This window comes from Typopeltis vanoorti, chromosome 3 (genome assembly GCF_054136105.1).
Source record: "Typopeltis vanoorti isolate ZY-2024b chromosome 3, IOZ_Tvanoo_1.0, whole genome shotgun sequence".
Classification (NCBI taxonomy): domain Eukaryota; kingdom Metazoa; phylum Arthropoda; class Arachnida; order Uropygi; family Thelyphonidae; genus Typopeltis; species Typopeltis vanoorti.
In genome coordinates this window covers 126,103,133-126,116,665 of record NC_143551.1, presented here as the reverse complement: position 1 = coordinate 126,116,665, position 13,533 = coordinate 126,103,133, and the positions used below count along the sequence as shown (strand labels likewise).

Below are 13,533 nucleotides of genomic sequence, written 5' to 3'. Positions count from 1 at the left end.
GCTATCCTCTCTTATAGACTGCCATCATTGAGATTCAGTGCTCTGTTTCATGTTTACTGTGCTGTGTGATATATGGACATCCAGAAAGGGGCTCGTATTCTTGCATTACTTTAGACCAGGGGTGGGGAACCCCTTGCCCGCGAGTCTATTTCAATTTGCCCCTTTGCTGATGTACTCGTATGTACATGTAAATAAAATTTTGTAATAATTTAAATTTATTATAATCAAATTTATTTAAATTTAAATAATTGAATATTCAAAATCAAAAATAACTATATTACGTAAAATATCATCATCATATGTCTGGCAACCATCATTCGAGACCAGCCATTAAAATAAAAAGAAATCGGGAGCATTTCTCGCAGGGAAAGTTCAGACTTTCTCTGATTGGTTGCTTCCCAATTACCACCATAACATTTTCCCACGTGTGTGTCAAAACATATCGACTTTTGACTTTGTTTTTCTCATGCAGTACTGTGAGTGCCTTGTAATTAACCAGTTGACAACTTTATTCAATTTATTTTTTTAAATGACAAGTTGTAGTGAAAAGCATAAAAGAAATGGTGAATGTGCTCTATTTTGTGAAAAATGGACAGAACTATACTTCTTTATTGAAATTAATGACAAGTGCATTTGTCTTATTTGTAATGAACATGTTGCAGTTTACAAAAAATATAATCTTGAACGACATTATTTGAGTAAGCATAAGAAATATGAAAATTTAAAAGGATCAGAACATTTAGACAAGATAGTGACTTTGAAAGAAAATATAATCAAAAGCCAACCTCTTTTTAAAAAGCTTATTCAGGAAAGACCATCTGTAACTCAAGCTAGTTATGCTTTGTGTGAACAAATTGCTTAAAAACTTAAAACCCATAATGAAGGTGAGTTTGTGAAAGATTGCATCCTTACTGCTGTTGAGATTTTATGTCCAGAAATACTGAGTTTGTTTAAGAAGATTAGCCTATCGAAAAGAACTATTTCTGACCATATGCTGGCTTGGTTGGCCGAGTGGTTAGCATATCCGCGCCAGCCAAAAGGCTGCGGGTTTGAATTCCGCCACGGGCATGGATGTTTGTGATTATTGGTGAAAGTACTAGTGGTGGTGGTGGACGGTAGATGGTGTCGATGTAGTTGCAGTTGGTTGTAGTTGGTGGAGACAGAGAGTTGTAGGGTAAGCCTTCTCTCTACGAGTCTTTGGCTTCCTGGAGGTGTCACGTAATAATATTAAAGATATTGCCGATGACATCCAAACTCCTTTGAAAGTAGATTCAGCAGAATTTATGTTTTACTCATTAGCCATCAATGAGACTACTGATCTGTCAATTACTGCACAAATGGCTATATTTATATGGGGAATAACTACAGATTTCAATATACAAGAAGAATTTCTTGCTTTAAAATCAGTGAAGGGGACAACTAAAGGGGAAGATTTATTTGAAATGGTCAATTCAGCATTAAAGGATTTCGATTTACCATATGAAAAACTGAGTGGTCTCGCTACAGATGGTGCTCCATCCATGGTAGGTCGTGAAAAAAGGGCTTGTGGCTCTGATTAAGAATGAATTTAAGAAATGTCAATTGAACCCAAATACTTTAATTGTGTGCCACTGCTTCATTCATATTGAAAATCTATGTGCAAAGTTACTCAAGATGAACAGCGTCATGAATGTAGTAACAAAGGCCATTAATTTGATAAAAAGTAAAGGATTGAACAACAGAGAATTCAAAGAATTTTTGCAAGATCTTGAAGCCGAATATGGGGACCTATTGTACTATTGTGAAGTTAGGTGGCTTAGTAGAGCTCAAATGCTCAAGCGATTACGAAATGAAAATTTTCTTCGACATTAAAGGTGCCCCCATTAAAGAATTGGAAGATGAAAAGTTTCAAACTGATTTAGCATTTTTAGTAGACATAACTAGTCATTTGAATAATCTAAATTTGAAATTACAAGACCCCAATCAACTAATGACTCTTTGCTCACTCATATCAAGAGCTTTGAATCGATGCTTCAATTATTTCTTACCCTACTGAAAAAAAACCGCTTTACACATTTTCCAAAATTAAAAGAACACAATCCAAAATCAACAAGTGAGTATGTTGATGAGTGTCAAAGTGTTTTGAATCAATTTCAAAGGAGATTTGAAGATATAAAAAATCAAAGAATTGAGTTACAAATATTTGAAACACCTTTTGATATACACTCTGAGGAAGCTTCCAATTCCTTGCAATTAGAGTTGATTGATTTGCAGTGTGATAACACTTTGAGATCAAAATATAGTAATCTGCCTATATTGGACTTTTACAAATCTATTGATTCTGAGAAATTCCCTTCTTTAAAAAATAACGCCTTGAAAATAGCTTCTCAGTTTTCTACTACTTATCAATGCAAGCATTTTTTTCAAAATTAAGTCTGGCAAAAAATCCTCTTCGTACAAGACTCATTGACGAAAATCTCGCCAATGAACTACGAGTAGCCGTCTCATCAAGGGCGGCTAATATTTCTAAGCTTTCACAAAAAAAGAGTTTCAGCCTTTTCACTAAAAAGCTTAAGATTAAAGGTAAGCTTCATTAACTTTCATGAAATATTTATTATGCTATTATTGCTTTAATAAAGTTCTCAGTTAAAATAAATATATTTTTTAAATAAATTAAATATAGCCTTTGCTTGATTGTTATAATTAAATGTCTACACAATTGTAATTAAAAGATACCATATCAGATGAGAATGTTGCATATTTACTTATTGATATATATATTGCACACTACATACACTATATATAAGAGTTTAAATTTGCCAGTCGCCTTCGGAAGTTTTTAAATTAGCAATTTTCGCCCTTGATACTAAAAAGGTTCCCCACCCCTGCTCTGGCAAATGGTCACAGATGGCTTAATCAGAATCAGTTGGCTAGTGCATTGGCTTGCTTACAAGGATCAGTGGTGTTGCAGTAAGTTTCTTAACCCACAGTCTAAGGACATTCCCCTTCTGAACACATTTATTGCTTAGGATGGATGGGCAAATTCTGGCACTGAACAAAAATACCTTCCACATGAAGAAGCCCAAGGCCCAGTCAAATAGGGATACCATAGATACGTCATTTCATAATAGAAACAAGAAAAAAAAATGCATTCGATACACACATCATCAATGTACCAGTGTTTCTCATCATCCATTTGACAGGAGAAAAGCAACAGGAATGATGTCACCCCTTTTTTATTCAAAAGAGTTTGCAAGGATTGGCAGCATTTCCCAAAATAGTTAAAAGCTACATTCTTGTGATATTCTTGTTGAAACATGATGTCAGTAACACTTATTAAAACTAATGAAAGCAACATCAAGGTGCAGAATACTATTTACAGTAACAACTCATAGCACTCAACTATATAAGAGTTGTGATATCAGAATGGAATCACTTTGATGTTAGATAAGGCAATCTGTCCAGAGCTTAAAGATCAAGAAACAATAAGCATGAGGTGCATCCTGATACATGGGATGGTCACCTGATTCTGACCATGAACATCATCCGTATTTTTCATACATAAAGCAGGATATTTCATCTGTCCTGTTAGGCTGTATATGCCTAATCCACTAAGATGCTTTAAGTCTTAGTGGATTAGTGTCAGAAAAGAGCCTCTGCAGTTCAGTTGGTTTTAACAGTCCTTTAGTTGAAAAGACCTGAGTTTGAATCTTGTCTAGGATGCTAGGAACCTTTATCAGAGCTTTCTGGTTGAAGGTGAATTATCTGGTCAGAGAGGGTAGGATCCTTCCTTCTGGAAAATCAGGTTTTTCGTTATGCATCCAGGCAAACCAGCCAGCAGAACAGCAGAATTTACAAACAAAAGCATTATAACCAATAGCTTTGTATTGGTTTTATAAGATAGTGCCATTGCCCATGTCCGCATCACGGCTGTCATATCATCATACATCAATAAATAAATGTCAAAAATATGGATACCAGAAATGACCTTTGATCAATATGATAACAAATCTTGCTCTGTAAAGAAAACTTTATCAACTATAAGGAAGACCATCCAGCCTACTCCCATGCATATCAAAGATGAAAAGATTAAAAAAAAAAAAAGAAAGAAAAACATGAAAGGATACAGAGAGGAAACTAATCACATCTGTTCCTCAGATCCTCTTATGCTGAGCAGGTGGCAATTAAAAAAAATATCAGAAGTGACTCAAACATATATGTCCATTTTGCCAACCAGCAATTTCAGTATATCCGATCATGAGTGGTGCACTGTAAAACACAATAAGTTAGTTGTCTAATTTATTGCAGTCTCACTTGTAAAACAACTCATAAATTCCATTATGAGTTGTTTTGAAATTATGGTGTCTTTCTCCAGAAAAAATGATTTCTTAAACATTTTTCAGAAGAAAGAAATGGGCACTGGCCATCCATACTTCCCAGAATCAGTTGATAAACATAAGCCGTCAATCACTCAGAAATTAGACAGGTCTGTAAAGTCAGAAACACAAACCAATCTCTATAGGAAACATTTAAAACTAAGTGAGGACTTCCTCCTTAAGGCATTTCATCATTATTTGTAAGGATGAAACTGGAGATGGTAATGCCAACAGTGGAGTTATGATCTTAGTGGGGAAACTGTATTCTTTTCCAGCATATCCAGTTAATACTGCTCTGGAAGCAGTAATCATTTATCTGTCAGTGGAATTTCTAATTATAGTATGTTTCATTTATTCACTTCTGGATTCTGAGTTAAATCAGATTGACCTTCATAATCTTATATTGCAGGTGCCTCAGCTCATACTTCTTGTGGGTGGCTTTAATGGGCACAACACTGTTGGGTAATGCCAACACAAATGGATGAGGCCGTATCATTGAACATATTCTTAATAATGAATGCAATACTTCCTTCCATGTGCCTGTCTGCAATTATTCTGCAATAGATCTGATAGTCTTCTCCCTTGCCATTTAACCCATGTTCATTTGGGCTGTCAAAGAGAACATATATGGAAGCAATCATTTTCCTATGATTTGCACTATATCATCACAGAAACTATGTTCTCCTTCATGGATGCCTATGTGAAAAATTGACTAGACTGATTATATATTTATATCTTCCCATCTTGTTAAATTTTATGTTGAAACAGTCACCCAATCACCTGTCAATGAAACAGTTGTGTATAATACAGATAGTATTGTCTAGGCAGCAACAACTGCATTTCCAAAAAACATAATTTCATTTACCTTATCATGCTATTGAAAGCCATGATGAAACCCAGGGTGCCAAGCAACCAAAAAAAAATCAGGACAGAATATGGAATATATATCTTTAAAATACACCTGTGGAATCACTTGTGCCAGTGCATGTTATGTTAAGACATCATCACATTTCTGATAATGTACCCTCAGGGTGTGTAGAGGATAATTATGATAGTACTACAGGAAAAAGTTACACCATTACTAACACTCAATCAACAAATTTCTTCCAAATGAATATGCTGTCTATCAAGACTTCAATATTATCATATCTTATATTTTTCTTCTAAGGCACTTTTTACTGTATCAATCCATCTTAGTCATCATCTGGGACTTTTTTCCTGCCAATCTAGCAAAGAGCACTTGTTTTGCTAATCTTTCCTCTCTCTGATTCTGTTTAAGTGACAGTATCATCTGAGATTAGTTCTGCTAACAATGGCAAGTCTTTTTCTAATATCCTCATTTTTAATGTGATACTACCATTGATGCCATCTGTTCACTCCACTGATCTTTCTCAGAGCTCATACATCTGAGGTCTCCAGTCTATGACCAAGTGTTTTATTTCTACCCAGCTCTCAGATCCATAAGTTAAAATTGGTTTCAACACTGTATCGTATATGGCTAATTTAGTGTTTTTACTATTTTCTTTCTTATTCTATATAAATTTATTCAGCTGACTTCCTACCATACCAGCTTGACTAATTCTTTGTCTATTTCCATATTTAATTTACCATCTTTAGTAAAGAGTGTGTCTAAATAGCTGAAATGTTTTGCTTTCTCTATAGGTTCACCATTCAGAATAAATACAGTTGAAGTTCTTAATGTGTCTGCCTATTTTCATTATCTTTGTCTTTTAATTGCTGATTTTCATACCAGATTTATTACAACAGTTATTCAATTTAGTCAGGGAATCTTGCAGACTTGCACTAGATTTATTCAGAAGTATAACATCATTTGCATAAAGTAAAGAGCTAAGATTAACATCACCAATTTTGATATCAGATTTAATGCAGAGATAATGTTCACTTTTGTTGCATACTTGATTTAACATCAAACCATCTTCTTGTACCTCCTTCAAATCTAACTGCTGACTTACAGCTTAAATAGGGACTATTTAAAACTAATTAGAGACTACATATGCTCAAATTAATGTTCCATTTACACCGTATAACTGTAGCATTTTGAAGAGCTTTCCTCTTGGCACCTTTTCATATGCACAATTTAATATTTGTAATTGTAATATTTACAATTACAGTTGTAATACACAATTGTAATATTTACAAGAAATCTTGTAAATATTACAATCCTTGTAATATTTACAAGATTTCTCAACAGTTTGTCTTAAATGAAAAGCTGATCCTGACAACCTCTATTTGCACTGAATCCAGGTTTTTCTTCACCAAGCTGCGCTTCCACAATTTTTCTTAGCCATTTCTCAAGTATACTTGCATAAATTTTACCAGGAACACTCAGTAGGAAAATATCTCTGTAATTCTCACATTCAGTTTTATTTTCTTTTTATAGATGTTTGCTATGTGAGCTCTACTCCTCTAATCATCTGGAATTTGACCCTCCAACCATGCCTTCTTAATTGCAGTGCAGCCTCTGTAAAACTTTTATACCTCCATAAATGAGAATTTCTGATTGAATTTCATCTACTCTGGCTGTCTTTCCACATTTCAGATTTTTCATGAATTTTTTTTACTTCAAGTATTTGCTGGCCTGGTTGGATGAATGGTTAGCGTATCTGCTCTCCAGCCAAAAAAGCTGCAGGTTCGAATCCCGCTGTGGGCATGGATGTTTGTAATTGTCTTTGAAAATACTAGTGGTGGTGGTGGTGGTGCTAGTGGGCAATAGATGGCGTTGGTGTGGATGATGAGGTTCGCTGTAATTGGTGGAGACAGAGAGTTGTAGAGTCCTCCCTCGATGAGTCTTTGGACTCCCTGGAGGTGTCACATAATAATAATAGTATAGATATGCATTCTTGTTTCATTGTGCTGACACTGCTTGTTTCATTTAGCAGTCTTTCAAAGTAATTACTCCAGACATTTAGAATATATTTTATCAAGAATAACTAATGTAAAAGCTGTATAACTGGAAAAAAATCTTCACATAGCTATTTAAAGAATGCAGAGAAACCAACCTGAGGCTTCTGACCTAATATCTAATTCTCACCTTCTCATGGTGCACCCTCTTAGGTATCTGCTCAGATACTGAACGAACAAGGATTGACTTGCAATTTGAGATTTAGCCAACTAAATTGTATTCTTATTGGCTTCCACCACAATGCAAAATGATGGTACAATATGTTAAGACATTTAAAAAAAATCAGGAATCAAGTTACATCTTGTATCATATACAACCAGTGCAAAAGTTGTATGAGATAAGATCTTGAAAATGAAGGATAGGATATATCTATCCAGGAACATAATGGATGTGTTGTTGCTGAACCCAAAGCCTTTGCAGATACTTCTGGGGAAAGCTTTTCTAGGATTTTAACAGCATGATCCTAAATTTTTATTTAGAATTTTAAATGAAACATATCATACTTATTTATTCCTATATGAGGATTTCTTTAAATTTGTAACTAAAATATTGAAATATTTGTTTCTTTTAGTTTTGGTTTATTCTGCCAGTAATATTAAAATTTGAAATTGTTATATTTGTTATAGGATAAACTGTTACACTTAGTAAAGCAAGTAGCTCGCCTTAGTCACTACTGTTTGACACCTATCTTATTTAGTCCATCTTGGCGTTGGAAGGTTGCTCCAGTTCGGGATCATGCACTGGACCCACCAGTTTTCTTTAGTACCATTTCAAATGAGAAAACCTGTCCAGAACACACCCTGTCATCAGTAAGGCTTTCATTTCCATTTTTACTAGATTTTATTGATATTCTTCTATATTGTGACGGTCATAATTTAAGATGAAATTAATGGGCTAGTTAATTACTGTCTTGAAAGAACAACTGTTTCTGTTGCTATTTATATAAACTATCCATAGATTAAAATAAAATTAAAAAAAGTAATATTTGTGTCCTTATTCAGCATCGAATAATTCAAGTTAATATTTGAATTCGAGTAAATGCTTTCACTTGCTTGATAGCAAGTGAAGTGTGAACCTGAACATTCAGAAAAGGGATCTAGTGGTCTGCATGGCATGATTTTGGTTCTTGATACTCAAGAACCTATCAGGAGGAGAGATGTAAGGCAATTCAAAATATCAAAACTGCAGAATATTCCATATCAGGAGGTGAGAGTGTGTCGTGACAACAGCAACACCATTTAGTTGAAACCCCCCCCCCCCCCTTAACACTGAGAATGTGACAATAAAAAAGTATCTAAAGGGGGAACTTTAACAAAAGTGTTAATATCTATGAATCACAATTACATCATTTATGAACCCTGTGATTTAATGTGCTTCTCGCTAAAGCAAATCAAAGAGGAAAAAAATGAGTATGGGTGCACTCCTAAATTGCTATTCCTAATTGGATTCCTTTTATCTGTTATGAAAGAATTTAAGTGGTCATAATACTAACCACTTCCACTTGATATCTGAGGAAGGGTTGTGGAATGCATTCTTGCCAATAATTTTTCCCTTCTAAATCTTCTAAACATTGGAAAGAACACTTCCACATGCTTACCCAGTTTTGGGTAATTGAGACTCACAAATAACTTCACCATTTATCTTTCCATTGTCTAAATGAGAAGTAGATGGTGAACAGATAATATTCAGGGGCATGATCATTTTTCTGTGATATCCAATCTCTAAATATGTAACTATAGAAAACCTGTGGTTAACTCTCCTCTTTTATGGTTACTAAATTTTTTCCAATACATAGTCTGATTTCTGTAAAAAAAAAAAAAAAAATAAATAAATAAATAATTCAAGATTAAATCATTTAATCATAAAACTGGAAGCTTTCATTAGAGATGCTTCCCTAAAACAAAAGCACTTAGTGTCAGTTTTCTTTGAATTAGATAAATATCTGACACAGCTTTGTAGGTTTAGTATACTGAAACACCTACATTGCTCTGGTCATAAAGAGGGAACCTCCTTTTTTGTTATCAAAAACATTTATTTTTTTACAAACTCTTCCACATATGTTTGGAATATGCTTCTTTTGTTCCTTTTTTCCAAGAGAAGGGGTCCCAGAAATGTTTTAAGTGTTACATTATTTGCTGACAAAATGAACTCAATACAACTTCCAAATGTAAATAATGCTCTTTCTGTAGATTACTCTGTTGTTGTTTTTTTGACATTCTTACAATATGTGAGTCATATGACGCTTCCAGAGTTAAACTAGGGGTTCTTAAGACTTGGACCAATTACCTCAATTGCAACACAGGCAAAGTTATTGAGACTCACATATAACAAAAAAAACTAACCTTTCAACCTCACATATGTCAGTTGAAAGATAAGTTTAAGGGATACCCTGTTTTCTGCCTCTTGGGTATAGATAGGTGTTCTGTGCTCAGTCTCTACAGAGTACCTATCAGATCAAGTACTCAATTTTGTATCTCAACTCACTGCTTCTGCCAGAGACAGTATAACTTTGATGGTTCTCTCCTATCCACAATCAGGGTAGCTTGATACCATGTGTTCAGCTGCCCTCCCATTATTCCTGATAATCCTCTCAACATTTTTGATTTCTTTTTAACCAACTCTCCTGATAAATACACTAGAAGTTAGCATGCCTTCCTTTTGTTAACTGGGACCATAACTTAAACCAAGTTTCCTTCTCTCACCACAGCAACTATCAATTCTATATCTGCTGTGGTACCAAATGGGATGGCTTCTGCACTTTCTATTCCTCATTTCCTTGAGCTGACTCCTGTTTTTGCTTTTATGATCCAAAAACTTGCTCCAACAGAATAAGTGCAATAATTGACACGCCAATCTTTTACATAACATACTCACTTGGCTTACATATTTAAAGAAAAAACTGAAATCTATGCACCCTTTAACCCCACAGCTATATGGGATACCAAAAATGCACAAGGCCAGTATACTTTTACAACCAATAGTGGATGGAATTCACCTACATATTTTTTTTAAATCCAGGTGCTTTTCAAATCTATGAAAGAACCAAATCCAACACATGAACTCTTTCATAAAGAAGTCTGCACACTTTGTCCCAAAACTACCTGAAATTTCTATCATGCCATCAAATATCCTAGCTAGTCTAGATATCATTTCCTTGTTCACCAGTGTACCTATAGATGAAGTCCTAACTTATAGATGAATTGTTCCCTTCCCAATATCTGCAAGCTATTCAAACATTGTCTCCAGGTGAATTATTTCAGATGGAATGGACAAGTTTTTTGAACAGCTTTCCATCCTTGCTTTGGACAGTCCCCTGTCTCCACCTTGATTTATTTATGGAAAATTTTGAAAAACGTTTTCTTATGTCAACAGACCTTAAAACTTCAGTCTGGTGGAGATACATTGATATTTTCATCATCTGGAAATAGTACTGCTGATTTAACAATCTTTTTACTCTATTAACTCATTCAACCAAAAAAATTAAATTTACTTTGGAACTAGAAAGTGAAGAAAGACTACACCTTCCTGGACGTCTTAATTACCAAAATTGCTGATAAGTTCTTTATACTCGGTTTATGTTGCAAACCTACTCACTCTGATCATTACCTCAATTCATCTTCTCTGCACCGTGTTTCACAAAAACTAAGCATCATTCATATGCTTAAAAAAAGAGGCTGTCTCCATAATAAGAAATATGGAAAACTACAAATTCTACTCCAACAACTTGTTTGTGATGGATATTCAAAAAAACTTATATGAAAACTATTATTTTGCAAACCTGCTGCACAGTAAAATCCTGATATCCTACAAAATCCTATGGAGACTTAGTTTTCTTTCCTTACATTGGTGGACTTTCTATAAAGATTGCTAGTCTTCTGAAAGTTTACTATTATTAGAGTGACATACCTATTCTGACTATATGAAGTTTGCTCTCCTAAAGACCAAAACACACACATATCATGGTGTATATATTATAGAATTCCATACTCTTGCAGCCTTTCATGTATAGACCAGACTTCAAGAAGTTTTGAGATAAGATAGAAAAAAACGTGATGTCAGCAACAACAAAGAAGACAACTCTTGCTTAGTGTATCATTCCCCCCCTCCCCCACACACACACCATCACATTAAGTGGAACAAGAGTGCTATGCTTTACAAAGAGGACATCCTCATCACTAGCAAGATCAAGGAATCTACTACAGTCATCTTTTCACATGGCAAGCTTAAATAAGGATATGATTCTATGTGACATATGGAAATCTTCAGATCATTGCATACATCAGACTTCAATTTTTCAGCCAACTATCTGCAAACAGTGCTATACAACAGCTAACTCATGTTGACTCACATGAGTGAGGTAGCATGAGTTATCTGTGTGTTTCTGTCTTTTGTATTGAAATGGTTGATGCATAATTTAATTTGCTCGAAACTGAGAGTGATGCATAATTTCTTGGTATGTATCTTAAAAATATTACCTAATTACTAAATATACTTTGAATATATAAAAATATATATCAAATATGTTCTGTTTTAATGTTTAAAATATTGATTTCTTAATTTTGGGTTCAAAAAAGTAGGATTCGTCTTATACATGGAAAAGTATGGTAACTCTTATGGAGAAAGGTTAAGTGGATAGAATATGTGCCTTCCATATCTATGGGATTTTTAGACCATCATTATTGTTAAGATTAGGGTGAGTGATAAGAATCTCACAGGCCTCCTTAAATTTACGTTCATACCATGTTTTCCAGTCAATTCTATGTATGTATCGTGGCATGATGCATACATAGAATTCAGAGCATGATCAGAAAGACCAGCTTGACCATAGTTATTATATTTAATGTCGTTTATGTTCCTTTTTTTCTGCTAGGAATTGTGCATCCTGTTTCCCCTATACAGGGCATACAGGTGCAATGACCAACCCTGGATCCTTGGATGAGTTGAGTAAGTTCTTTAATTTTGCTGGAGGTTTAAAGGTGGTTTTAAGGTTGTATTTTTGTAGTATTCTGTTTATTTTGTCTGATATCCCTTTAATGTATGGAATGGTTACAGTTTTATTGTAGTCTTGTTTATTTTTTTTTAAGTGAGGTCTTTTACAGAAAATGTTTGATAGTATTTTGGCTGTAACCATTTTTTAGGAAGATATTGTTGATGACTTTTAATTCGTCTTTAAGTGCTTGTTCATTGCAGCAAATCTTCAAAGTCCTGTTTTTAAGTGTATTAATAACCTCCTAGTTTTTGTGGTGGGTGGTGGTGGTAGGAGTTTTTGTGTATATATTGGCCAGTATGTTTCTGGTAAACAGTGAAGGAAAGACTTACAGAAGGAAGACGTGTGACAAATGTATCTAGAAACAGAAGTGTGTTCTGCTTTTCAATCTTGATTGTGAATTGTATGCGTCTGCGTTGTTTGTTTAGGTTGCTGAGGAAACTGTCTAGTGTCTGGCAGCCATGGGGCCATATAGCGAATCATCTTCACCATATCTAAGCCAGACTTTCTGTTTTAAAGGAGAGGAATCTAGAAACATGTTACTCAAAATGTTCCATGTAAAAGTTAACAATAAGGGGGGGGGGAGATAATGGTGAGCTCATGACTGTGCCTTCTTTTTGTAGGTAGAAAGTGTTTTGCCACACAAAATAACCAGAACGTAGTACATGCACAAAGAGCCCTGTGATATCAGGAGGGAATTTGTCCTGTAATAGAAGGATTATGTCATTGATTGGGACATTTGTGAACAGGGCAGAGACATCAAAATGGATAAATCATCTTTTTCCAGTGTGATGTCTTTGATTTTGTTTACAAAGTGTTGTGTGTTTTTAATATAGGAGTGGGAATGACCTACCAACTCCTTGAGTGTTGACGCTAGTTTCTTGGCTAGGTGATAATTGGGACTGTCTATACCTTCGACTATTGGCCAGAGTGGTGTGTTTTGTTTGTGAATCTTCAGTAGACCATAAATTCTTGGGGAACGAGTGTAGTGTGGCATTAATTTTTTAACGATATCTTCGGGCCATGGGGTGACTGATTTAAGTAGCTTCTCCATTTATTCCCCCCCCCCCCCATTGCTAACTTTTACATAGAACATTCTGGCTTAGATACATTGACGATGTTTTCGCTATCTGATCACATGGCTGCCACGCACTAGACACATTCCTCAGCCACCTAAACAAACAACACAAATGCATGCGATTCATAATCGAGATTGAAAAAGCAGAACACACTTTCATTTCTAGATACGCTTGTCACACGTCTTCCTT

General features: G+C 34.8%; 1 protein-coding gene across 1 annotated transcript in view; it reads left to right on the top strand.

Moving 5' to 3' along the window:
- LOC150108543 (KICSTOR complex protein SZT2-like) overlaps nt 1–13,533 on the top strand; it is a 1,022,772-nt gene that overhangs the window by 884,321 nt on the left and 124,918 nt on the right. Inside the window, exon 54 of the mRNA XM_090390485.1 lies at nt 7,905–8,087. Within this exon, the coding sequence (XP_090246611.1) occupies nt 7,905–8,087 (183 nt within the window). The remainder of the gene's footprint in view (nt 1–7,904; nt 8,088–13,533) is intronic.